This window comes from Salvia splendens, chromosome 10 (genome assembly GCF_004379255.2).
Source record: "Salvia splendens isolate huo1 chromosome 10, SspV2, whole genome shotgun sequence".
NCBI lineage: Eukaryota > Viridiplantae > Streptophyta > Magnoliopsida > Lamiales > Lamiaceae > Salvia > Salvia splendens.
This window is the reverse complement of record NC_056041.1, coordinates 5,843,814-5,871,386: the sequence shown is the minus strand read 5'-3', so window position 1 is coordinate 5,871,386 and position 27,573 is coordinate 5,843,814. Positions and strand designations below refer to the sequence as shown.

The 27,573-nt window shown below is 42.2% G+C and overlaps 3 protein-coding genes and 1 pseudogene across 3 annotated transcripts; 2 read left to right on the top strand and 2 right to left on the bottom strand.

Moving 5' to 3' along the window:
• Window positions 1–108: 108 nt before the first annotated feature.
• Window positions 109–6,689, bottom strand: LOC121752150. Its single transcript, XM_042147056.1, has 11 exons — window positions 6,557–6,689; window positions 5,915–6,215; window positions 3,713–5,656; window positions 3,470–3,608; window positions 3,045–3,179; window positions 2,849–2,915; window positions 2,614–2,763; window positions 2,446–2,504; window positions 1,490–1,624; window positions 893–984; window positions 109–606 (listed from the first exon to the last, which is right to left on the bottom strand). Exons 2-11 carry the CDS (start codon window positions 5,951–5,953, stop codon window positions 535–537), a joined length of 2,832 nt encoding a protein of 943 aa, XP_042002990.1. The 5' UTR covers window positions 5,954–6,215; window positions 6,557–6,689; the 3' UTR covers window positions 109–534.
• A 12,946-nt stretch (window positions 6,690–19,635) lies between these two features.
• LOC121750165 (protoporphyrinogen oxidase, chloroplastic-like) lies at window positions 19,636–22,927 on the top strand. The gene is made up of 9 exons (XM_042144646.1): window positions 19,636–20,048; window positions 20,123–20,308; window positions 20,404–20,488; window positions 20,937–21,084; window positions 21,172–21,252; window positions 21,431–21,602; window positions 21,863–22,022; window positions 22,197–22,300; window positions 22,453–22,927. The coding sequence occupies exons 1-9, from the start codon at window positions 19,665–19,667 to the stop codon at window positions 22,750–22,752; spliced, it is 1,620 nt and encodes a 539-aa protein (XP_042000580.1). The 5' UTR covers window positions 19,636–19,664; the 3' UTR covers window positions 22,753–22,927.
• Window positions 22,928–22,963: 36 nt separating this feature from the next.
• On the bottom strand, window positions 22,964–23,754 carry LOC121751858 (annotated as a pseudogene).
• A 561-nt stretch (window positions 23,755–24,315) lies between these two features.
• LOC121750518 (protein S-acyltransferase 18-like) lies at window positions 24,316–27,564 on the top strand. Its single transcript, XM_042145069.1, has 9 exons — window positions 24,316–24,445; window positions 24,905–25,018; window positions 25,110–25,451; window positions 25,527–25,595; window positions 25,686–25,757; window positions 25,848–25,976; window positions 26,069–26,149; window positions 26,546–26,722; window positions 26,821–27,564. Exons 1-9 carry the CDS (start codon window positions 24,392–24,394, stop codon window positions 27,304–27,306), a joined length of 1,524 nt encoding a protein of 507 aa, XP_042001003.1. The 5' UTR covers window positions 24,316–24,391; the 3' UTR covers window positions 27,307–27,564.
• The last annotated feature ends 9 nt before the right edge of the window (window positions 27,565–27,573 follow it).

Genomic DNA, 27,573 nt, shown 5'->3' with positions numbered 1-27,573 from the left:
GAGATATATATATATATAGGGGGGCGGGAGTGTTCGAGATTAAATTGGCCCGAAAGTCAAGACTAATATTGCGTGGCACTGCCCCAAGACAAATACCCACCGAATTTTTCCAAATCCAACCAAACAGTATATCACGAGATTAATTTCTATCTAATCCATCAATAGGGATGCTTGTTTGAGGGCTTATTGAGTTGTCACTATCCTGGAGTATTTTCTAGTTAAGGGTGGGGCACACCCCCCCTCCCTTCAAACCTCAAATCCATACTCTACTTCACGTGAGTTCACGTGCCAGCTACTCATCTTTTGTCTCCCTCCCCTTCACGCCTCCTCACCTCCTTTCCTCCACACAAAGGAAAACAAGCAACTTTATCCATAATATCAACGTAAACAGTAGTATCCCATATTATCTAACTAAATACACAGCAATTTGCTCTCTAACTTCAAAAACATCACAAATGAATATGGGTCGCTTTTAGCTGTAAAATAAGCAAAGATTTTACAATTCACCAACTTATATCAACACATTCATATCTCTCAACTTAAGCCACCATGTTTCAAGCACTCAGCCACCGCTAGTTTCAATTGAAGCATCTTTCCCCTAGCCATCTGCAAAATCAAAACAAAACTTTAGTACCATAGGTGAATGAGGGAAAAAGTAAGAGATTATTTACTTTTGGAATGAGTTAATGCTTTCAAAATTGACAGCTATCCCATAAGTCGTATCAGAAATAACTTGACTTTCAATTTTCATACAAGTAACGAATAGGAAAAATAAAATCTATCTTAACTGACTATGCGTAAAAAATCTTTTCAAACATACTGCTTCAACCATTGCAATACCCCACAATGGTAAAAGTTAATGTACACCAAATTCCGATTAAATTTAACTCACCTCTTGGACAGCCATGATTCTGATTTCAGCATCTTCAACTTGTGCATTGATTTCTTGCTCCACTTGTGACACTAACTTTTTATGCGCTGCTCCTGAGGAGACATCAGTCCATGATTATAAAAATCTATCGTCAGAGTATTATAGCAAATAAATTAGTCGATACAGCAGTTATATCTCCTAGCATAGTAGTAGCATATAAAATCATTCGGCAAAATCAGTATCAAGTGAAAATTAAAAAATTAAGACCATCCTGATATGTTTACTGTGATGTTTTTCAGTTTTTACCGAAGGCAAAAAACAACATGTCAAAAGTTGCAAAAGGTTCATATGGGAGAACGTACCAAAGACTGGATGCACAGTTATACGACAAGCTCGCAAGGTTTATATTTAATTACTGATTGACTGAAACACAGTTATTATTTGTTGTTTCTGTTTCATATTTGACTCGTGACTGAATAACTAGGATATGAGGTTAGTTATGCATATCGAAAATATAAATGAAGAAGTTTAAATTGGTAAAACTACAAACTTCAGCATATTGTCAGCACACTTAATGCATGACGCAAACAAAGTAGTACTTGAGATTGATTATCATACTTTGCTTTTCCACCGATCTTTTGAGCTCAATCTCATGCTCTTCTAGATCTTCTATTAGGCTACCACAGTTCTGGAGGTGCTGCGTAACAGCTGTTTTGAACCTTTTATGTATTTCAAGCAACTGGTCCTGTTTTTCTGTATGACACAATGCATGTTCACAAGAAACTTAAGAGGAACATAAACATCTCTTCCAAGTACTTACAATATCCTAGTGAACTGAAATTCTAGAATTTGTTAATAACCAACTGGGCGGGTAGAGGTCTGTGATTGGTGAGAGTGTCATCTATATCTGAAAACTCTGAAAGCAGAATGGCATCTAAGAGCCCAGAGACTTCCATTTTAAAGTAAACCAACAAATGTAATCTTTTTAGCTCCTGCAAATGAGATTTAGTTCTTTGGTAGTGGGTGTTTAATTCTTATATATGGAGTCTACAAGGTGATGTATTTAATTGTCAGACAAAATGATGCAATACTAAAATTTTAATTATTAAAACGTTCAGCCTAATCAGTAGCTAATAGCTAGCAGTACTATACGGATGCAATGACCACTAACGTCACTGAGCCAAGAGTAATAAACAGTCTGCAAATTAGCTAATCATTCTTAAAACACTGCACGATTTGATTCTTTACATAGATGCTTATCCTGACTTTTTGTTGATAATACCATTCCCTTCCCTGTCTTCACTAATCAATGGCATAATATCGATCACACTAATGCATTGGAAAGCTCATTTTAGCTGATACCCAGTGCAATTGGCAGGCTAAAGGGTCAAATATTTTTAAGCTAGTTAACTTTTTAAGCTTCAAATAGGATACACCTAAATTAGCATCAGTACATGAATGCTAAACCAGGAACTAATACCATGTCATATGCAGCTAGGTCTAATACAGTACATGATCACCCAAAACGTCTACAACTTGGACAACTTATCAAGCTAAGTTCCACAAACATGTACCTTGAAATCTAGTTTCCAGCTGTTTGCTTTTTGAATGACTCAGATTGGTCAGCTTTCCCCTGGATACACAAGCATCATGCTTAAGAGAAAAAGCCTTTGGATGCAGAATCTATTACTACTAGATAAATACTTGTATAATTCTATGATCTGAAATTGTAGAGCACTTACACATCTGTTTTAACAAGAGATTCAGCATTCTGCAATCGTAACAATATTTCCTCAACTGCAGTACGCAGAATATCGGCAGACCTTGTGCTACTAATTGACTTCAGTTTGGTCTTAACATGACCCAGAGCCACAGTAAATAGTGCTACAGCCCTAGGTTTCATTCGAATAAAGAAACGGTAGCATCAGAATAGCTCTTTCCCGTAATTATTTCTCTACTTAGCAGTGACAGGAATACCTGGTCAGGCCATCCTCCTGATTCTCTTCCATGTACATTTCAAGCTCACTAGTATTCTGTACCCCTCCTAGTTTTAGCAGAGGCAAAAAGAGAGGTTACAAGCACGAAGAAATAAAGATAATTTAAACCAGACAAATAAAATGAGGGAGCTAGCCCACTGTTGGAAGTAGAAGGTCTTTTGCTAGAATTAATAAACCTTTTGATGAATCTGATGCGGGACTAGATCCAACCACTCCAACATTTTTTTCATTATCAAGAATTTTATCGGAATTATGTAGAATCTTTTCAGATATACAAATTTCAGGAGACAATTCCTCTGGTTCCTTGCAATCTGCATTTCCATGGCATGATGCTTAACATGATGCATACAAAACAGAACGTATTGATGCTTATATGATGATCCACAAGGTACACTGCACTTTACAACATTAGCACACCAACCTGACAAAATTTCTTTAAAATAATAGTCACTGTATATGTAAGAGCATAATCATGCTTGTGTCCATCAAAATAATACATATGATTCAGCATGGTTATGTAACAGATTCAGTGTTTAAAGAAAATAAGTGGAACATAGGTTGACCAATATAAATGATACTAGGTGAAGGGAATAGCCTTTACGAGATCCATCTCCAGAGCTCTCAGAATCAGTCTCATCGGTTAATGATTTGGACTGGTTATCACTGTTTTCATCCATTATGATATTTGGTTTCACAAAGATACTTCTCGTCGGACTATTGTTCTGTTTGTTCCTACCAACCTTTAAATTAATTAAGGAAGCAAAAGGTCTGTCAACAGTGTAACAATAATGTTTTTCGTGAGTGCCACTTCATAAATATTTTTGCTGAAAGTAGTTAAGGATATGGAAATTTCCTGTTGCACATCTGGTCTGCAGTAAGCTGATTTTGAACTCAGAAAGCTTTTGAAGCTTTGTATGCCTGTTCTATTAAATATTTTCTCAGCAGGAATTTGATCATGAAGTTCTTCTTGATTACTTTTCTGTAAACTACTTCGTGACTTAATGTTGGAAGGGGATGAAGGATCATGCACAGTGTTCCTTTTCTTTTTCAACAGACGATCAGATATGTCTTCTTTCAGATTCTTCTTAGAAGCTTCAACATCAACATCCCTTTGATCAGTCATCGCATGAAGAGGAAACTCAAATGAAGAATTATTCTTGGTATCCTTTTTGGGCTGCATAGTGTTCTTTTTCTTTACTAATAGATAGTCAGAAATGTCTTCTTGCAGATTCTTCTTTAATGCTTCAACAGACATTGACTGTTCAACATCTCTTTGATCAGTCCTTGCATTAAGAGGAAACTCAAACGAAGAATTATTTTCGGTAACCCTTTTTGGATGCACAGGGTTCCTTTTCCTTTTTGACAGAGAATCAGATATGTCTTCCTCAGGATTCTTCTTTGAAGCTTCAACATCCATCAACTTCTGAACATCCCTTTGATCATTAGGAATCTTAAATGGAGAATTATTTTTGGTACCCTTTTGTGGATGAAGAGAATTCCTTTTCCTTTTTAACAGAGAATCAGGTATGTCTTCTTGTAGATTCTTCTTCGAAGCTTCAACTACCATTGGATTCTGAACACCCCTTTGATCAGTCATTGCATTAAGAGAAAACTCAAATGAAGAACTATTCTTGGTACCCTTCTCTGGCTCGACAGTTACATCATTTCTTCTGTCAGTGGAACTGCTGGCATTGGAAACTTTATTCTTCTGCAACATTGATTTTTCCACAGCTGGTTTTGATCTGCTCTTCTCTGACTGCTGTCTCTCTTCTACATCTTTTTGCCTTACACCCTGATTTGTCTCTGCTCGAGAGCTCATTCCCATAATTTTTTCTCCCTTAGAAGGTAAAGAACCATCGATGAAATTACCATATGATCCCACAGATAGATCTCCTTTGGATGAAAAAATTCTGTTTCGTTGACAGTCTTTACTATTGATAGAATTTGTTGCTTCAGTCTTACCACCCAGTTTTCTAGCAGCTTTCATCCGGGCTAAAGAACGAGTTATTGGCCTTGTGGAAATTTGAGTTTGAGAATAATTTTCGATAGTGTCCGAATCAAGGTTTAGTTTTCTGATAGGACTTTGCTTCCCGTTCTTCCCTTGATTCAGATGCAATTCCTCACACTGAAGACTGGGAGGCTGTTTGTTTGGTGAAGAAACATCTCCTAAGATCTCCCACAGCTTGATCCTCAAAGATTCACGGCCCCCAGTTTCTTTGTTCCTATCTTTATCTTGTAACTGTTCTTTCACTTGCTGAACTCCTTGTTCAGTTGAACATACCGGATTCTCAACATGCTCTACATTATCAACATTCCCATTCTCCACTGAACAGTTCTCTCTACCAGAACTCTTCTGTCTGCATACATCAGATCCTAAGAAAGACTTAGCAGCAAAATATTTGATGGAATGGGCTGCAGATGCTTTCTCTAATATCTTTGATGTGGGGCATGTTCTTCTGGTGGCTGGGAAACTTGGTGTACGTTCTGTATCTTTATCTGCGACTGAAGAAGATATCTTTGGGTTGAAAGATCTAGTTGAAACCCAAGGGGAGGCATTCTTCGGTTCAACTATCACGTGTTTTTCCATGGGTGGGGAATGCCCTTCACGACATCTGAGACTATTTTTTTTGCTGCAACTTCCAATTTCTACAGTTTGGGCCCCTGGCTCCTGGATGCCTTTTGTTTTGGCATTGGAAATAGAATGAACAAGAATTCCTACAGACATCTTCGTGGATTGACTGCAGTAACGATTGTTGCTACTGAGACTCCGACGATCAGTCATTTTCTCCTAACATGTTAAAGTGCATAAATCCATTACTGTGAACTCTATATGAACCAATAAAAGAGATGAAAAACTGACGATACAATATTTTCGAAATTAAACTATGAGCATAATAAACCAAACAGAAATTCTTCCAGGAAAGTAACACAATAATTTCAAAGGGTTTGATAAGGTTCTCGAAGTGACTGATCAAAACAAGCAAAATTCAACTTCAGGTCTAATTCTATGATCGATCTCGGATTAAAGGTAGCATGCAAGGCTCACCTCCTGAATATCAGTCTGTCTACCAACATCCGTTCCCATAGCTTTAACAGAAGGTTGATAAAAACAGGGGCGTAGCCACCTTATGAGGACATGGGGCAATTGCCCCTCCTCATCCACTCATTCTCTTATATATTTATACATAAACTTTTAATTATGTACTTTAACCACATTTCCCCTTCTCAAATACATAATTTTTTCTATGTATTATATTTTTGCCTTCTCCAATAAAATCCTGGCTCCGCCCCTAGATAAAAATATCAGTATTCCAAAATCAGCTCCTGGATTGTTCGTATATACTTTTCTGCGCGATCAACGAACATAATTTATCATCAGGAAAAATAGGAAAAGAGAACTAAACAGTAAAACAGTACAATGCTTGATAGAGAATGTGAGTGATTTGTGTGGAGGATAATGGGTAAACCATGAAAACTGAAATTCTCGGCAGCAATGGCAACGAAAATAGCTTCAGATCTAAGACTTTCGCAGAAATTTCAAAATCAAGTATAGCAAACAGAAGCGGAGATAGTGCATCGAGACAGATAAAATCAGACACAAAATAGTAATCTGAAATAAAAAGAAAAACCGATCAAAGCATCATGTAGACTTGGAAAGTAAAATACAGGGAGGTGAAAGCTTTCATACAGTAAAATCCGGCCATGTCGTGCGGTTCTGAAACAAAATTTCCGGAAATAGTATTTGTGTGGAATCGATGAGGAGCGTAGTGGAAGAAGTTGAGAGATGGAAAAGCGAAGCGGGAAACAACGGCTACTGCGCGTGTAATTACCTCACGCTTAATGTAGGCAATATCACTTGTTTTCTATGATCTAATTAAAAAATTATCTTCTCATTTTATTTTATACGTATTGAACTTAAGTCACAATTACTATACTATGTCCACAACACTTACAAGTATAACACCCATTTATATGATAATATTAATACTTAATCGCGAATTCGGAAAAAAAAAAAGGCAAAGTGATTGAGATTAATACTATGTAGACAATGATTTTATTAAAAATTAACAAAATTTAGGGCATTTTCGGGGCGATAGTGGACTTGCGGGGATGTGACGCCGCGACAGTCAGTCACGAGTCATGTTCTGGGGAGGCGGCGGGGCGAGCCAGCCAGCCCGCAAAAAGCAATCTTCCCATCTCTTAGCCCCATGCACGTGTGCACGATGATGATTGGGCGAATTTTTGATGGTAATAAATGCAGGTAATAAATATAGATCACGACACAGAAAGTTACGTGGTTCGATTTACTGAGGTAAATCTACGTCCACGGGAAGAAAGGAGGGCAAATTTGTATTGCTTGATCTGGATTACAGCTTACAATACTGACTTGCTATATGAGATTCGATATCTAGAGAGCTTAACCCTTGTCTATCTGATCTAAGTTCTATTTATACATTTGAACCAAGATCGTGGCTTGCAGGTTGACAACTGCTTCATACCACTAAATAGATCGTGGGTGTAGTGGAGGTCGTGGAGGTCCTGCATGGGTCCACTATCTCTTTGTTCGGTCGAATACTGAGACCGAACTGCTGAACTTTGCCGATCAGCTTTTGCCGATCTGAGAGTAGAGCTTGATTGCTTCTTTTGCCGATCTGAGAGTAGAGCTTGATTGGTTGGCTTTTACCGAGCTGTAGGCTGCGACCGAACTCTTTGGTTGTGCCGAACCGAACTGAACTCTTTGGTCGTGCCGAACTGATACTCTTTCTTGGGTTTTGGGCTAATGGGCCGTCACTGCTATTGGGCTCGCCATTAGGGTTTAGTTGTTTAGTTCGTACCCCATCACTACCCCCCCGAAAAGCGAAGTGAATCACTTCGGCATTTTGGATGAGTGTAAGGGGGAGGCTGACGTCAGGGGACGTGCCATGCGCGTGTCTGCATTAAATGCGATAGCAAATCCGGCCGTTGAATCCAGAAAAAGGGGGATTTGAAACGGCGCTACGGATTTGAAATGCCTCTGTGAATCTGATAAATATTACCATTTTCCATCATTGGAACACTTTTGCTATTGTTTCTTCTGCATTCTCTCTCTTTTGCGCAAAATTTCCTTCCGCTCCTTCAAGAATTTCTTCAGAACTTCTTCAGACTTTCAAAGAGTAAGAATCATGTCTTCTTCTTCTTCTTCTTCTGAGTCAGGTAGCAGTAGGAAAGGGGGTAAGGGATCTTCTAGCCGGAAAGAGTCCGGGGAGAAGACCGTAGAATACTTTCACAGCATCTTGAGTAAGGACACTGTGATATCCCTACACGGAAAATATCTTCTTCCCGGGGGGAAGGTGGTGATTTCCGACGACGATCATAGGGCTAACTCGCCGCCGGAGGGTTATGCCACCGTTTACGAAGCCTGCTTAGAATGCGGGCTTCGTTTCCCTCTTCCCCCACCTTTTGTAGAGCTTCTTGATTTTTTCCAACTCCCTTTAGGTCAGGTGACTCCGAATTCTTGGAGGCACTTATCGGCCTTTGCTGCCGAACTGCGTAGGCTAGATAAGGATCTGTCTCTGAGGGCAATCCTTAATTTCTTCCAGTTTAAGAGGAAGGGATCTTGGTTTTACTTGATCCCTTTACAGCCCTTTAGAGCCTTTTGTAAAACCAAATGGCCGAAATGGCAAAATCGTTTCTTTTTTTACAATAGGACAGCGGCTCCGGGCTTTCCCTGGAGAGGGCCGAAGTCCGTAATTCCTCATCCTCGGTTAGAACCGTTGAACGAGCTCGAGGGCGAGCTTAATAAGATTCCTATGATTAGGAAACAGTACTCGGAATCTGAGCTCGTCAAGGGTGACTTCGTGTTCGATATCTCGTCTTCGGACGAAGAGACTGAGGGTGAGGATTTCTTTTTTATGCTTTACTGCTTTAACGACGAAGACTAACCTTGTTTTCTTGCTTTTTGGCAGTGAACATGCTAAACAAGCTCGGTCGCAAATCCTCCGAATCTAAGGAGCCGGAGAAACAGAGAGCCACCAGCTCGGCGTCTGATGCCGAGAAGAATCCGAAGAGGCAGAAGACCTCTTCTTCGGATCCAAAAAAGCCGGAGTCGACTTCGGCAAAGGGGAAGGGGAAGATTCAGAAACCCCCAAGAGCGCCGGAGAAAGACATTGTCTTGGCGGCCCCTTCGGAACAGGTCTGTGAGCCTTTTGCATGGCCAACGGACTTTGTAGAGGTGAATTCTCTTCTTGATTTTCTGGCCTTGCTTTTTTCCTATATTTTTGTGGCCCCTCTGTTGACTTTTTCCTTTTTCCATTTTCAGAGGAACAATATGCTCTCCAAGCTCGTCGCCGTTGAGCTCTCCAAAGCGTCCAACGATTATGCTGAGATGCAGAGGAAGTTGAATGCTGCTCGTCACCAGGCCGAACAGGCTCGGGCAGACTTTGAGAAGGCAAGGGCCGCTAGGATCTCGGCTCAGGATGAAGCTCAGCGTGCCAAAAACCAGCTCGTCATCCAGAGAGAGCAGTCGAAACAGAGGGAGGCTGCCGCCGTGGTTGCTCAGGGGGAGGCTCTCCGTGTTTTCGCAGAGAAACTCTTTTTGAGCAATCAATTTTCGGCCTTTATCGGTGATCTGCTGAAACTGATGACCGATAATGCTGAGCAGGGACCCGAAGTCGTCCTGCCGCTGTATGGCCGAGAAATTGCAGCTCGTCTTCAGAGTCTGCCGCTCCTTGACGAGCTCGCGTCTTCCTCGGTCCTGCTTTCTGCTGACCGAGTCCGTAATTGCCGAGCTGACCGGGACGAGAACATGGAGGCCATCTTTGCCTCCTTGGGACCTGTTTCACCCGCTCCAATTTTCCAAGGAGAGGGTGAGCAGGAAAACGAGGCCGGCAAGGAGACCGAGCAGCCGGATCGGCAGACCGGCGACGGGCAGGCCGAGCAGGAGGTGCAGCATATCGGCTATGGGGGCGCCGAGCAGGCTGGGGGGAGTAGGGAGGCTGAGGCTGAAGCCGAGGTGGACAAGGAGGGAGAAGCTGAAACCCGGAGGGGAGCCGGAGATGAAACTGGCGGAGTATGATTTCGTCTCCCTTCTCTTAGTTTAGTTTCTTTCTTCCTTCTTGTAAAATGGCCTTGAAGCCCTCCTTGTGTAAAAAATTTTTTTTTCTTATGAATGAAAAAATTTTCTTTCTACACTCGTGTCTTCGTATAGCTTTTCTTGATCTCTTTTACTCCTGTTGTGGTTTACTGCCTGCTCGGTAAGCTGAAATGCCGAACTGACCTAGCTGCTTTGTATTCTTTAACTCCAAGGAGCTGGAGGTACTTCACTGGAAGCGGCTATACTCTTCGACTTTAAACGAAGCTGAGAAAAAAGCCATAGAGGACCAGATGAAGTATGACGAACTCTTGGCTCGTTCAGTGGAGCTGGAGTCCGACAATAAGGACTTAGAGTCCATAAGGAAGGATCTGGAGGCCGAGCTGGATATTGTCGTCGCTGAGAGGACTGCATATGAGGATTTCATCTGCGGACGCGGGGGAATGAGCATATCTGAAGTTCAGAATCAAGTTGATGAACTGTGGGAGGAGCTTCATGTACTCCGGAGGAACAATGCGCTGGAGAGCTCGGCTTGCCAACAAGTTGTGAAATCATTGCGGCGCTGGGCTTCTCGGTACGACATCATTCTTTCCCGGCGTCCTTCAATCGAGAGATTCCTTAGGCATTTCCCGCCAACAGATGCTCACACTCCAGCTCAAACCTCTGATCCACTTGCTCAAAATCCTACTCCAAATCAGCAACGAACTCAGGAGCAACCGGAAACGTCAAGACGAGAACGGACTCAGGAGCAACCGGAAACGTCAAGACAAGGACGGACTGAAGTTCGTAGAGGAGCTGTGATTATGAGTGAGCAAGATCAACAAATGCTTCGTGAAGAGACTCTTCGCCGCCGAGGTGCCAGAACTTCCCGGACTCAGGGAAGAGGCGGTAGGTCGATCAGAGCATCTCGTCGACCTGCTTATTCTTCAGCTGCCCGGAACGCCCGAACTCGGCTTCACGAGGATTTTTTGAATAGGTGGCTTAACTTTAGCAACCGTGGACAGTAGAATAGTCCTTTGTAATAGTGTAACGCCTTCTCGTAGGGCAGCGGAGTTGTATGCCGAACAAGACTTAATAAATGAAATTTTTTTCATTTCGCTTCTATCACTGCGTACTTACAGTTCAGCGATTTTATTTCGCTTCTATCACTGCGTACTTACAGTTCAGCGATTTTTTATTTCATTTATTGTACTCGTCCTCGGTCTTATGAAGTAAACTTCTTTGACCGGACTCGTCTTTGGTCTTATGAAGTGAACTTCTTTGACCGGACTCGTCCTTGGTCTTATGAAGTAAACTTCTTTGACCGGACTTGGTTTGTGTCCTAATTTGGCGAGTTTTATCGCTTGGATCGGACTTTCCCTTTGTTAACCGAAGTGGTCTTATGAAGTAAAATCTTCTTTGACCGGACTTGGTTTGTGTCCTAATTTGGCGAGTTTTATCGCTTGGATCGGACTTTCCCTTTGTTAACCGAAGTGGTCTTATGAAGTAAAATCTTCTTTGACCGGACTTGGTTTGTGTCCTAATTTGGCGAGTTTTATCGCTCGGATCGGACTTTCCCTTTGTCCTAATTTGGCGAGTTTTATCGCTCGGATCGGACTTTCCCTTTGTCCTAATTTGGCGAGTTTTATCGCTCGGATCGGACTTTCCCTTTTTGCAGTTCGTTTCAGACGAACTGCTTGTTTCTTAAGCTGAATTGTGGAGTCTTGTATCTTCCTGAGAAGCTTGGACTCACAATTGTCTTTAATACATGTTCTAAAAAGGGGATCAGCCTTTAAAGAACAAGATACCTCAGTAACATTTGTAAGAGACGACACGCACATAGAGAGACAACGCACATAAAGACAAATAAAAAAGACGAAAAAGGTTTTAAACTTTTATAAAACGACAAGCATGAAAAACAAGTAAAAAACAAAGAAAGCACATACCCCTAGGACCGAACTAGACACAAGACTGACTGACCGGACTGTCTCTTACAAATGGAACTTCTTGAGGTTGGAAATGTGCCATGTTCGGGGTACTTGTTCTCCTGACATGTGAGTCAATTTATAAGACCCTTTGCCGAGGACTTCTGACACCCGATATGGACCTTCCCATGTGGGTTCGAGTTTGCCCAGCTTTTCTGCTCGGCTTACTTCATTGTTTCTCAAGACGAGATCTCCCACTTGAAATTGCAGCTTTTTCACCCTTTGGTTATAATACCGGGCTACTTGCTCCTTGTACTTGGCTGCTTTTATGCAGGCCAATTCTCTTCTTTCTTCGGCAAGATCTAGTTCGGCTCTCAGTCCGTCCTCATTCAGTTCTGCTGAGAAATTAAGAGTTCGGGGACTGGGTATACCGATCTCAACCGGAATCACGGCTTCAGTGCCGTACACCAGACTGTACGGAGTTTCACCGTTTGAGGTTTTTGGTGTAGTTCGGTAAGACCATAGGACTTGAGGAAGATTTTCTACCCATTGTCCTTTGGCTTGTTCTAACCGAGCTTTTAACCCTTTCACCAGAATACGGTTTGTTACTTCCGTTTGTCCGTTTGCTTGTGGGTGAGAGACCGAAGTGAACCGCTGTTGAATATTCAGCTCTTGGCACCAATTCTTGAATGTCTTGTCGGTGAACTGAGTCCCATTATCCGAAATGAGGATATGGGGTATGCCAAATCGGCAAACTATGTTCTTCCAGACAAAATCCAATGCCTTCGAGCTCGTTATCGTAGCTAATGGTTCAGCCTCCACCCACTTCGTGAAGTAATCCACGGCAACGATAAGGAATTTCATTTGCCGAGGAGCTTGTGGTAGTGGTCCTACTATGTCTATGCCCCATTGCATAAAAGGCCAAGGGCTTTGCATAGCACATAGATCGGTCCGCGGCATCCTTGGGATATTTGCATGGATTTGGCACTTCGTACATGTCTTGACGAGCTGCACTGCTTCTTGTACCAAAGTTGGCCAATAATATCCCCATCTCAGAACTTTTTTAGCTAAAGCTCTAGCTCCGATGTGGCTACCGCAAGATCCTTCATGAACTTCTCTAAGGATGTAGTCCGTCTCTTCTGGTCCTACACATCGCAATAACGGTTGAAGGTAGGACTTTCTGTATAGGACTCCTTCATGAAGTTCGTACCGAAGTGCTCGGCATGTGATTTTCCGAGCTTCTCTCTTATCCTCGGGCAGTTGTCCTTGATCTAGATACTGTAAGATCGGCGTCATCCAGTTCGGCGAGCTGGTTACTGAATGTACCTCAGCTTCATCAATGCTTCGGTGTAGTAATTCCTCCACCTTTGAGCTCGGATATGAGGCCAACTTACTTAAAGTATCTGCTCGGCTGTTTTCCGCTCTGGGAATGCGGATTATCCGAAAATAAGAGAAACTTCGGCTAATGCTTTGCGCTTTGTCCAAGTATTTTTTCATCCTCTCATCTCGGGCTTCACTTGTACCCAGCATGTGATTCACTATGACTTGTGAATCACAATGGATTTTGAGAGATTTGACAAATAGACTTTGCGCTAATTGAAGTCCGGCAAGGAGGGCTTCGTATTCGGCTTCGTTATTAGTAGTTGGGAATAAGAACCGAAGTGAATAAGTTACCTCGTGTCCGTCGGGAGCGATAAGTAGAATACCAGCTCCACTTCCCGTCTTATTCGAAGCTCCATCTACGAATCCACTCCAGCAGTCCGGCGGCTCTACTTCGGATTCCTGGGGCTGTGTTAGTTCGTCATTGGCAGGATTTTTCTGTTCGGCAATAACAGGGATTGCTTGATCGAACTTTGCCTCTGCAAGAAAATCTGCCAAGGCTTGTCCCTTGATGGCTTTCCGAGGTAGATATTCTATTGAGTGTTCTCCCAGCTCTATGGCCCACTTGGCAATTCTGCCTGATGCTTCAGGCTTAGTCAAAACTTGCCGAAGTGGAAGATCGGTTAAGACGCATACCTTGTGAGCATAGAAATATGGCCGTAGTCTCCTTGCTGCATTTACTAATGCCAGAGCAATTTTTTCCAGAGGTTGATACCTTGTTTCTGGACCTCTTAATGCTCGGCTTGTAAAGTAGATGGGAAGCTGCTTTAGGCCTTCTTCTCGTACAAGCACCGCGCTAATGGTTTGATCAGATGCCGCTAAGTATAAGAATATCACTTCGGCATCTGTTGGAGCAGAGAGAATAGGAAGCTCGGCTAAATAACTTTTGAGCTCGTCAAAAGCCTTTTTCTGCTCGACTCCCCACTCAAACTTTGGTGCCTTCTTCAACACATTGAAGAACGGCATTTGCTTTTCGGCTGCTTGGGAAAGGAATCTATTCAGTGCGGCTAGACATCCAGTTAGCCTTTGCACATCATGTATGGACTTCGGCGTTGCCATGTTCTGAACAACTTGAACTTTTAGCGGATTTGCCTTGAGTCCTTCCTTTGAAACCCAACAACCTAGAAACTTTCCCGAATCTACCAAAAAGGTACATTTTTGGGGATTGAGTTTGAGGTTGGCTTTTCGGAGCACGTCGAGAGTGGACTTGAGATTGTCTTCGTACTCCGAAGTGCTTCTGCTTTTAACGACTATGTCGTCAACATACACTTCAACCTCTTTTCCGATTAGGTGCCGAAATAGCTTGTCAACCATCCTTTGATAAGTGGCTCCGGCATTCTTTAAACCGAATGGCATCTTTTTGTAAGCAAAAATGCCGAAGTCAGTAATGAAAGCCGTTTTTGAAGCATCACTCTCATCCATTAAAACTTGGTGATATCCTTTGTATAAATCAAGAAAACAAAAAATTTCGAAGCCTATCAAAGCTTCTACTTTTTTATCTATGTTCGGAAGGGGATAGCAATCTTTAGGACAGTGCTTGTTTAGATCGGTAAAATCTATGCACATCCGCCATCCCCCCTCTTTTTTCTTGATCATCACAGGGTTGGCCACCCAAGAAGGATATTTCACTTCAAATAACACATCCGCTTTCAGTAATTGGCGGACTTCGTCATGGATGACTTGACTTCTTTCTGCCGCAAAGAGTCTTTGCTTCTGTTTTATAGGCCGGACTGAAGGATCAATATTTAACCGATGTGTGATTACCTCGGGGGGCACTCCGGTCATGTCCAACGGTGACCACGCAAAGACGTCTTTGTACTCTTTGAGGAGCTGGATGGTCTTTTCCCGGAGTAGAGGTGTTCCCGCGAAACCGATCTTCACCGTTCTGGATGGATCATCTTCATATAACCGAACTTCCATCGAGTTCGGCTCCGGTGTGACTTCGGTCATTTCGCCTGCCTCTGACTCCGGCTGCTGTGATTGCTATGCTTGATGGTGCCGATCTGATTGCTCGGCACTTTTAAGCGCAATCTGCAAACACTCTTTTGCTCTCTTTTGATCACCTCGGATGACCGCTATCCCTCCTTTAGTGGGGATCTTGATGGTGAGGTGATAAGTAGAGCAAATGGCCCGAACTGTGTTGAGCCAGTCTCTTCCCAGTATAATGTTGTACGGGGACCGAGCTTTTACCACAAAGAACTCGATCATCGTACTGGAGCTTGTAGGCGCTCTTCCCACCGTAATCGGAAGGCTGATAATACCTTCAGGGCGGGTGTCCTCCTGGGCGAAACTTTTCAGAGGAAGCGGAGCCGGACTGAGCCGAGCTGGATCCACTTCCAGTTTATCGAAACATTCTTTAAAAAGAATGCTAACTGACGCTCCTGTATCCACGAACACTCTGTGGATCAGTTTGTTTGCCACTCCGGCTTGAATGACAATGGCGTCTTGATGAGAAGAGATGGCCGGGACGGGATCGGCATCTGAAAATGTAATCACTTCGTCCTGCTTCAGCCTTTTATGCGTTGGCTCCTCTCGATTGAAGCCTCTGCGCTCTGACTTCAGGGACGATTTAGTCTTCCCGGCTGGGAGAGCGTCAATAGTCTGGATTACTCCATCATATTGCGGCTCGTCATCGTCTTCGGGATCCTGTTGCCTTTTCAGATCCTGAGGAGCGCAGTTCGCACCTCTCTGCTTCTTGTTCTTTTTCGGCTGCTTGCTTTGGTATTTTTTTAACGTCCCTGCTTTCACAAGAACATCAATACCTGCAGCCAAATGTCGGCACTCCTCGGTATCGTGACCGTGGTCTTGATGGAAGGAGCAATAATTATCCTGACTTCGGCACGCGGCCGATTTCGTCATCCGCTTTGGCTTTTCGAACATATCGGAATGCAGTTCGAAAATTTCCGCTCTCGACTTGTTCAATGGTACGAACTGAGCGGGCGGTTTCTCAAGATCGAGACGTGGTCCCAATCTGCCTTGTACCGGTGCCCTTTGAATTCTTTCAAAAGGAGTTCGGCGAGGAAGCCCCTGATCGCTATGGTCGGGCTTCTTTTTGTCTCCTCTGGATGAGCTGTCTAAAGACCGTTTTCGACGGTCTGCCTCATCGGCACGAGAAAACTGGTCCGCAATGTCCCACATCTCTTGAGCTGTTTGCGGACTGCATTCAACGAGCTTCCTGTAGAGAGCTCCTGGCAGTATTCCATTTTGGAATGCCGAAATGACAAGTAGATCATTGAGATCATCTACTTGTAGGCATTCCTTGTGGAACCTCGTCATGAAGTCGCTAATTTTTTCATCGCGACCTAGACGAATAGAAAGCAGCTGAGCCGAAGTGATTCGGGCTTCCGCTTTCTGGAAGAATCTCCTATGAAAAGCATCCATTAGATCTCTGTAAGATCTAATGCTGCCTTGAGGGAGGCTATCAAACCACCTCCTTGCGTTCCCGATGAGCAGCTCGGGAAACAGCTTACACATGTGAACCTCATTGAGACCTTGGTTCGCCATATTATACTGATAGCGTCCCAAGAAATCATGAGGATCCACTAACCCGTCATAAGTCATTGACGGAGTTCGGTAATACTGCGGCAACGGAGTTCGGGTGATATCATCCGAGAATGGAGTCTTCAGCGCTCCATACATGGCGAACCCGACATCTCTTCGGTATGGTGGAGATGGAGTTCTCCTGTGATTCCGGTAACGAGGAGGAAGAGGAACATGTCGGTGGTGAGGATTCTTTCTCCGGGGAGATGCGACACTACTGCGGTAGTGACTTTCATGTCTGGATGGAGAGGGAGAATCCGCCGTTTTCGTCTCCGGCTTTTGGCCTGTTTGCAGGAATGTTAAGAATTCATCCTGCTTCTCGGCCAAAAACAACTTGACAGCCTCGTTCAAATCGGGCTGCTGGGAAGACTCGGTGCGACGACTTCTGGAGTGGCTTGTTCCTTCACCGTGAGGACTGGAGACAGATTTCTCCCGAGGCTGTTTTCCAGACCTACGGGCTGGACTAGCTTCCTCATGGTTATCACGGACGGAAGCACGGGTATTATGTGATCTGGTATGCATTTTTTTGGTGGAAGAGGATCAAAAACTCGCTTTTATCACAGATTTGGTTCTCTGTTTCCCACAGACGGCGCCAGTGATGATTGGGCGAATTTTTGATGGTAATAAATGCAGGTAATAAATATAGATCACGACACAGAAAGTTACGTGGTTCGATTTACTGAGGTAAATCTACGTCCACGGGAAGAAAGGAGGGCAAATTTGTATTGCTTGATCTGGATTACAGCTTACAATACTGACTTGCTATATGAGATTCGATATCTAGAGAGCTTAACCCTTGTCTATCTGATCTAAGTTCTATTTATACATTTGAACCAAGATCGTGGCTTGCAGGTTGACAACTGCTTCATACCACTAAATAGATCGTGGGTGTAGTGGAGGTCGTGGAGGTCCTGCATGGGTCCACTATCTCCTTGTTCGGTCGAATACTGAGACCGAACTGCTGAACTTTGCCGATCAGCTTTTGCCGATCTGAGAGTAGAGCTTGATTGCTTCTTTTGCCGATCTGAGAGTAGAGCTAGATTGGTTGGCTTTTACCGAGCTGTAGGCTGCGACCGAACTCTTTGGTTGTGCCGAACCGAACTGAACTCTTTGGTCGTGCCGAACTGATACTCTTTCTTGGGTTTTGGGCTAATGGGCCGTCACTGCTATTGGGCTCGCCATTAGGGTTTAGTTGTTTAGTTCGTACCCCATCACACGACACTTTCCCCTCTTGACCAATAAGGTGATGTACTAGTATAATCTAGAATCTAAGATTAGAATTGAGATGGTTTTATTAGAATTGAAAGGAAATTTATTAAGGCTACAGTGCAGGGCCGTGGCTATCTATAGATTAGAGCCAGCAAGATTTGTATCAAACACACTCAAAACTCTTTAATGCTCATAATTAAGCCCAAATCTTTCTATATCCAGAAAGGTGAACACACCCTAATTAAACAAATCTAACTAATTCACTTAACTTTTGAGAGAGGCTAGTGGTTCTTCTTTTGTTTCCGGTTAATTTGGGATTGGTCTTGCAAATTTGCTTCGTAAAATAATTGATAAAAAGTGGTTTTGATATTAGTGGATATTAACTTCAAGTGGCTGATCTTCTATGTCACTTGACTCACTAGGGAATTCCCTTGTCATTCGTCTTGTTGTTCATCGTCATTTGCCTCGTGGGACTATGCTTGCTCGACTCCCTATTCATAACGGGCTTGGGCTCCCCAGTTGTGCTTAATTGTTTATCGAATTATTTGTCATATTTTTCATAGCAATGAACTATCCAACAAGCCTTCATATACTCGAAACAGTTCCTTGTTCTATCTGGTAGACGAATATTGCATCTTTTAATACATTTACTTCACTAGCTTCATTCCTTTGTTTCCTGTCAATGAGTCGTGGATGCCACATTATTGAGACGTCTGGAGATTTATTCGGACTTAGTGCCCTTGAAGCATGCGCTTTGTGCGATCAAGGACGCTGCTATAGAATATTGTACTTCGTTGTTATCTTCTCCCAAAATGACACACTTTATTCAACTTATACTTTGGATCCACACATAATCTAATCTATCGGATATGCAGTTCGAACATTGGTCGTTCTCTTCTCCATAGTGGGATGTGTGAACAATGAGCTTATTATACATGAGGATTCCAAATTTGCCGATAACATTCCTTCAATGTTAATCCAAGTAGACGAAGAATAGCTTTGGAGCTTGAAATTGTTGGGAACGATATACATGGTGAGTTACTAAGAAATGAAGTCCAGAGCCTTTGTCATAGCGGCAGAGAGCTTAGACATTATTGTATGAGGTGCTGAGTTCGAGCTCCATAGTAGTGGATTCATTTCATCATTTTTGTACGTTCTATAGTAGTGGATCGTTTAACTTTTTAGTAAAAATCAACATATTACTTCATACTTACTTTACTCTCTCTTGCTTTATTCTCTTTTCATTTCTTTACCTTTTCATTTCCTACTTATTATTTATTTACTTAACTCACTTGAAATAATTTTTCTTAAATCATTTCCATTGATGCGGAACATAGTCATTACAGTCAAGATGTTTATCTTTCCTTTTCAATTTGTCCGACTCAAAATATCCACTTTTTTATATTTAAAAATAAATTTTTCTCTCGTCTCTTCTCTTCTCTTCTTATTAAAATATTCAATTACATCTTTCACTTTACTAATTCTACCTAACAAATCTCCATAAAATCCATCCAATTTTTTTAAAAATATTAATACTTGTTGAATTATTAAAATTTACAGTAGTAGTACTTTTTTGCCACGATGAATCTGATCAAGCAATACCATCCGTCCACGTGGAGATAAGCCTTCATTTTTATTTGTTATGATATCATTAACTATCTCTGTCTTCTCCATTTCCGGTTGGATGTTCTGAAATGGAAATGGCTGCCTTCACCCACCTTCCCGCTTCTTCACACAAGCCCCTTTCCCCTCTTTACTCCTCCTCTTCACAGTTACTCGCTTCCAAAATCACTATCCGTCGCAGAATTCGCTGCTCCATCGCGGAGGGGCCCGCCGCCGTTTCCCCCTCTTCAGGAACCAACAACGGATCACTTCTCGACTGCGTGATCGTCGGCGGCGGAATCAGCGGCCTCTGCATCGCCCAGGCCCTCTCCACCAAGCACCGCAGCTCCAATTTCTTGGTCACGGAAGCCAGAGAGCGCGTCGGAGGGAACATCACCACCGTCGAGAGGGATGGCTATCTCTGGGAGGAAGGCCCCAACAGCTTCCAGCCGTCCGATCCAATGCTCACCATGGCGGTGCGTTCTCCCAAATTCACACTTCCTCGTCGATTTTTGTCGAAATTGATAGTTTTCGTGGTTAATTAGGGCAGGTTGACAGTGGTTTGAAGGATGAATTAGTCTTGGGGGACCCCGATGCGCCTCGTTTCGTGCTGTGGAATGGGAAGCTGAGGCCGGTGCCTGCCAAACCCACCGATTTGCCATTCTTCGACTTGATGAGCATCCCTGGGAAGCTCAGAGCTGGTTTTGGTGCAATTGGCCTTCGCCCGCCCCCGCCAGTTTGGTCCCTCCCTCTCTTTCGGTTTCCCCCTTTTCTGTTTTTCTCCTTCCTGCGTTGTTTTCTCACCACTTGAGATTTCGCCGAAGGTAACAGGGGCATGAGGAATCGGTTGAAGAGTTTGTCAGGCGTAACCTTGGTGATGAAGTGTTTGAGCGCTTAATAGAGCCTTTTTGCTCCGGTAATCCCCTCCACTTATTCATGTTCTGATTCACATTGTTAGGCTATCCATTTTTTTAATACCAGCTGTATTAGGATGATGACAACCTTTTGTCTTCAACAAAATGAGGAATGGATTAAAATGCAGGTTAATTACTTGCAATCAGGCATTTGCTGTTTTTTTCTTCTTTAGATCACTGTATTAGACTAATTAGGAGGTATCACTTGGTTGATGGAGGTTATTGATTTAATTGAAGATTGAAATTTATGGTTAACCTTTCCAAACTACAGTTCGGTTCTAAAATAAAAAGTCATTTATATCATATTCAAACTCTATGTGCCTATGTCTTGATAGATGATTCCAGATAGACGCCTATAATATTTTGTGGATGGCCTGTGCTAGATTCCCTTTTACTTATAAGTCATAAACTATGAATGAATATCATTATCACATTCATGTTCTTGTGAAGGTGTTTATGCTGGGGATCCTTCAAAGCTAAGTATGAAAGCTGCATTTGGTAAAGTCTGGAAATTGGAGCAAAATGGTGGTAGCATAATTGGAGGAACCTTTAAAGCAATCAAAGAGAAATCTAGCAGCCCTAAGGCACCTAGAGATCCGTAATTACATTCTTAGAATCGCCATATTTGTGTTTGAATTTTTATTTGTGCGTGAATATTGAGAATTTTAATTAAGTACTTCTCCAGACGCTTACCAAAACCAAAAGGCCAAACAGTTGGGTCGTTCAGAAAGGGCCTAGCAACGTTGCCTAATGCAATTTCATCGAGGTACTCATCATTCCTTTGATACATTCATACTTTTCTCATTTTTGCATACAAAATTCTCTATTTTATACTCTCTCAACAAGGTTTCAGAATACACTGAATCTATATTTTTCTTCAAGGTTTCAATTTTTGTAATTTTAAAAGAATACAAATACTTCTCATGCATTTCTCATATTTCTAGTCTAGGAAGCAAGGTCAAGGTGTCATGGAAACTTACGACCATCTCTAAGTTGGACAATGGGTGTTACTCGTTGACATATGAAACTCCCAGTGGAGCAGTGTCTCTGCAGAGTAGAAGTGTTGTAATGACTATTCCGTCCTATGTGGCGAGCACCTTATTACGCCCGCTTTCGGTATGTTCAGTAAATTTTCTTTCCATGTTCTTTTGAATGTACTTATCACTAGAGAATTGGTACTAAAACTGTTTAACCTCCATCTCCCTTACCACCATACCAGGAGCTGCTGGAGTTTTTTGAGGGTTTGTAATCTTGAAATATATTCCTAAATGCTGTATTATGTGTTAGCTTCTTTGACAATATTGTGGGTGCCTCTATATTTCTGCCCTGCAAAGAGATAGCTTCAGAAAAAGTTATTTCCCGTCTAATCTTTGCAGGCTACTGCAGCTGATTCATTATCAAAATTTTATTACCCACCTGTTGCTGCAGTCACCATTTCGTATCCAGAAGGAGTAATTCGTGATGAATGTCTAATTGATGGTAAACTAAAGGGGTTTGGGCAGTTGCATCCGCGTTCCCAAGGGGTTAAAACTTTAGGTACACACACAAAGTTCAATCATATATTACTGTACTAACTTTGTTTTTACATTTCTGGATGCTATGCATGACCGTGTTGCGAGCATTATTCAGAATTTATGGTTGTGTACCCAACCTAAAGCTCTCTATGCCACCATTATAACTTGTTTGTTTTTGTTTCATTTGATCTCACAGGAACTTTATACAGCTCATCACTGTTTCCTAATCGTGCCCCACCTGGCAGAATTCTTCTTTTGAATTACATCGGAGGAGCTCTAAATCCTGGAATTACATCAAAGGTAAAAAGTGTGTTTTAGTTTTAACTAGTACAGCTGCTATTGACGTTAGAATCTATAAGTGCTATAGAAAAACAAACAGATTATATCTTAAAAATCCTTAATAAATTGTTCCTGAAAGTGGTTGTGAGTTGATTATGTTTTTGTTTGATTAGAGTGAGAGCGAAATTGTGGAATCGGTGGATCGTGACCTGAGAAAGATGCTTATAAAGAAGAATGCAGCAGATCCACTAGTCCTGGGGGTACGTGTGTGGCCACAAGCCATTCCACAATTTCTTGTGGGTCATTTAGATCTGTTGGATAACGCCCGAACTGCACTGAGCAATGGAGGATTTGAAGGCCTCTTTCTTGGGGGTAACTTTGTGTCCGGTGTTGCATTGGGCAGATGCGTGGAGGGTGCTTATGAAGTTGCAGCAGACGTGACAAAATTTTTGTCTGAAAATGTGTATAGGTGAAGTAGTAGAAATGGTTCCTAGTCCAAGGCTGTAGTGGAAAGTGGAAAGTTTTCTTTTTCCATTTTTGAAGAGAAACCATTTGAATTGAACTAGTAGTTGTTTCTGTAAAAGTTGATTGCATAAATTGGCTGAGAACATTTAAAGTTGAATAATATCTCCAGAAAGTAAAATAATACATTTTGAGTCATAGTAATATGCAAGTATTGTTGATAACACAAGTTATTGTTATTGAAACTTTTTTGCTAGTAGTGTTGTTGATATTGGCAATCCAGGTCAAGTCCGGTGGAGACATTGAAGAGGGCAGCGTATCGTTGGAAGTATCCGATCCGGTCCAAGACGAAGGCGCTGGTCGGGACCCCACACTCGATCCCTCCATTGATGATGTTGGTCACCAGCCCAAAACCGGCTGTGCGGTTGGCGGCCAGATCCAGCTTGGAGGGGACGTACCGTCCGACCATGACGTTGTGGCACGAGGGCTTCGGCTTCTGCTCCGTCATCCAAAACCAGAGGGCAGTTTTCCAGGAGATCACCGAGTTGTTGGAGACTATCTCCGGGTTGTGTAGGCCGTCGAATCCCAAGGCTCTTCCGGCAGGTCCATGGTTGTAGTTCCACGATAGCTGGATCGGGCCTCGCCCTTGGTAAGACTTGCATGGAGCGCAAGGCCACTGGGTGTTGGCCGGGTCGCAGTAAATGGACTGCGGCGAGACCTCCTCCTTCCCCAAGAGTAGGGGCCGTCGGAGGCGGTGGCCCACCCGCCGGTGGTCTCGTGGGAGATCTGAGCTAGAAATGCGGCCACCTCGTGGCAAGGCTGCCGGTGCGGCTGAATCTTGGGAAGCATCTGGTGGTTTGCATGAATGAGTCGTAGGTGAAGAAATCTTTGGCCGGGCAGGCGGCGTCGTCTTTGTGCAGGAATATGGAATCAAAGAGCTGCCGGCTCACCACCGTTCCCACCCACCACCCCAATGCTAATAATGTCAATGCAACCCATTCTTCCTCGAATATATAGTTGCATTATTTTTTAAATAAAAATATTATAACTATAATTATTTGTGTTACTTAACTGATAACTAATTTATATACTCGTACTGTTCCACGTTACCCGTTTACGACATACAAGGGAAATATAATTTGTAAATTTGTAACCAACCTAACATATTTTTGTTCTTTTATTCTACTTTAGTCTTGCATGCATATGCATAAATTGCTCAACTTTGAATAGATTTTGGCTGTCACGCCAACTTAAGAACTTATCGAACTTTCGATTTCATCTAATATTGCTAATGAATTAAATCGATTTGGAGACCAGAGCCTCGTTGACTGAAAATCGAGTGAAGTTAGATGAAAATGAAAGTTGACTAATTATTGGATTTTCCGCCCTTTTTCTTGTGAAATAAAAATTCATATGATTAATACTTTTAAAAAGAAAACTGTATGCTGAAAAGTTTAGGCAAGGCCCAATCCACTACAGACTCGGCCCAAAGCATTTTACGGGGGGCCGTTAATTTCTGTAATTCAAATTTGAAAAAGATGGGAATTCGACCGTTGAATTTTCTACTACTTGTTACTAGATGGAAGCTTTGTCGATTCCAAACACACCCATTTCCGGAGTCGAATCGCATCGCACCACACCGCACCGCACATGATGCTCTCAGCCAGACGCCATGGTTGGCAGCGCCCTCTCCACCCCTTACAGGTGCTTCATTTTCCATTCTGCACTTCAATTTGGCCGTCAAATTGATCGGTTTACGATGAGCTGCTTTCCGATTTTGATGCGACTCTGATTGATTGCCCATTTGCTAATCTGTGTCATCGGGAAATTTTTCATTTTTCATTTTGAAATCTAACTCAGCTGATTCAGTTTTTTTACATCGATTTTTGATTAACTGCTCCCAATTTCGATGCTGATCTGATTGAGTGCTCGTTTTCTAATTTGTGTTATCAGGAATTTATTGATTTTGTTCCACTTCTTCTTACAGCCTAAAATCTAGAAATGCTGAAACTAATAGAAAGCCGATTTAGTGCTTTCTTATTTTGATGTTGATCTAACTGAATGCTCATCCATGTCCTCTGAAATCATAGATTAGGTCTAGAACTTTTGAAATTAGTACGAAAGCTGATATAGGTTTTGACATTGTTTATCATGTGCTGGCAGATTGTGGGGATGGCGGTTTTCTGCTTCTTAGTCGCTGCATATTATTGCTTCCTAGGGCTCTTTCTCGGAAATAGAATTGCAGAGATCACAATCGACACTCTGTTCTCCTTTTCGGTAATTTTATCTTAAAATGCTTGCATAGTTATACGCATCTTCAACAGCTGTATGCCTGATGGTTTTCCTTGGTCTTAATTTTATGCCTTAGGTGCTTTCTGCTGTACTTCTCTTTATTAGATGTGTAGCAACTGATCCTAGTGACAAGATTAGATTTAGATTTAGAAAGAAGAAGAAAAAGGGCAATGGTATCGGGCTTGCCAAGCTTAATTATGGCCACATCTTGAGGAGGATCTTGTCAAGGTTTTTCAAAAGGATTGAGCGTAAGATTCTCCGGACTTTCATAAGGAGAAAGTACTTAGATCCTTGGAATACCTCGAGGTTTCATATGGAGCAGGCTCTTATCCCATTTCCCCTTGTCCTCGAGGATGATTCTCTCACGCCTAATCCAAAAGATGATGATGTCTCTTTCTGTTCCCTGTGCGACTTTGAGGTCAATGAGTCATGCAATTTCTTTATTTTGATGTGACTTTGCTGCATGCTGAGCTTTTATTTCCTGACTTCTCAGGTTAACAAGTATAGCAAACACTGCAGGACCTGCAACCGTTGTGTTGAGGGATTTGATCACCACTGTAGAGTAAGATTTATCTATTATAGAAATTGCACCTTTCTTCTCTACTATCTACTGTTTTTTTAATGGAGGCCTTTCACCTTTTGATTGGTATAGTGGTTGAATAACTGCATTGGGAAAAAAAACTACACAACCTTCATTCTTTTGATGGTTTTTATCTTGATAATGGTTGGTAAACGTTCTCCTGTTTTTGCAATCATTCTTTAATATATGGTTTTAACATGAGTCGCTAAATGGTAAATTGTTTTGCTGCTTCAGCTTACTATAGAAGGTGGAACTGCTGTGGCAGTATTTGTTCGGTGCTTTGCTGATAGCAAGGGCATAGAACGAGAGTTAATAAAAAACTACACAGCGAACTTCCCTAGAGGAGTGCTTGCTTCCGTATCTGTAATGTTCTCGCTCTTCTTTAATAAAAATAAGTTAGCCATCAAGCAAGGATATGGATGCATCTTAACTAACTTTGCTCCATCCACTCACAGGTCATATTGTTTTTGTTGACAAGCTATAGCACGGCTGCCTTAGGACAACTTCTATTCTTTCATGTAGTGCTCATCAAGAAGGTATTGAACAAGTTTGAATTTCCACCTTTTCTACCATGGGAAATAGAGGGAGATGTTCAAATATCTTCCTCCCCACCTCTCCCTTATATACCCCGAATTCTAAACAAAAAACACCATGATCATGATCTTTACTTGGGGCTTGAGTTTATGTTTCTGGCCTTTCAAGTGCCAAAATAGCATAGATCCGAACCTGTTGAAACTAGAAGGTTTTGTTATGGTAATTGATTCTGCTGCATCACTAGGTCACTTCTCTTGCTTCACTACTAAAATTACTAGGCTAGTTTCACAACAAATAGTGTGATTTAGTCAAGTTGGAATGGACTGAATGGTGGGAAAAATTGTGACAGTTCGGACTTCTTGCTGCGCATCATAACGTCGACATGCTTGTCTTTTCAGGGAATCACAACCTACGACTACATTTTAGCAATGAAAGAAGAAAATCAGGCTATGGAACTTGAATCACTTGAAGATTCCGACTTTTATTCTTCTGATGATGAGAGTATCGACTTAGATTCACCTCAAAAGCCTACACTTGTATCGCGGATCATATGCACTGATGGAAAGTCACCACAGGTAGTACACATAAATTTAAATTTCAATCATCCATATTACCCATTAACTGTCATGAGCTTAACAGTGACTAAACTTAAAAGTTTCTGATTAACCAACAGAAGTTGGCCATAAGGATCGAAGGAGAGCCTGATAAAAAGCAAGGCTTCCGTGCCAACATAGACCCATGGAAGCTAATCAACCTGAGCCGAGATAGAGCTCTACTTGCTGCTGAAAAGGCAAGGGAAAAGCTTGCCAAAATGAAGCCTACGGCAGAAGGTGATCCACTGAAACCCCTGCCGCTAGAAACAAAAAGTGGACCTCTCATGAAAGCGGAGAAAGATTTATCGAGCCAAGGATTAAGCCTGACACCATTGGTTGTGAAAGGAGGTCTGCTAAGCTCACCAAGACAGTTCTCCAGTCCAAGAAGACGGCTTTCGTGTTCTCCTGTGCAGCATGGGGCAGCAGTGCCAACACCTAAGCACAAGTATAGAAGTGATTTCGATTTGAAATTGACTCAAGTGTCAAGAGAACTCGAGACTTATATATCAAGACAAGTCCTGTGCTCTGTATTGAAGAATGAAGGCAGTGAAGCTTCTCCAAGATGACAAGGTACAAGAGTGCAACTTACATTCTCAGCCTCTGAGAAAAAAAGAAAAAGAAAAAGAAAAGGAAAATTGCTTGTTCAGTTGTATGATATTGATTACCACATCATTCAGAGGATTATTCACATAATTATTAATGTAAGAAAGGTGTAAGCAGCCTATTTAAATTTCATCATTTACTAAGATTGCATGCTTTGGCATGTAAAAAGGAGTGTATTTAATAGTATTATATTTTTAATATATTTTATCCGTCCACAACTAGTCAAGATT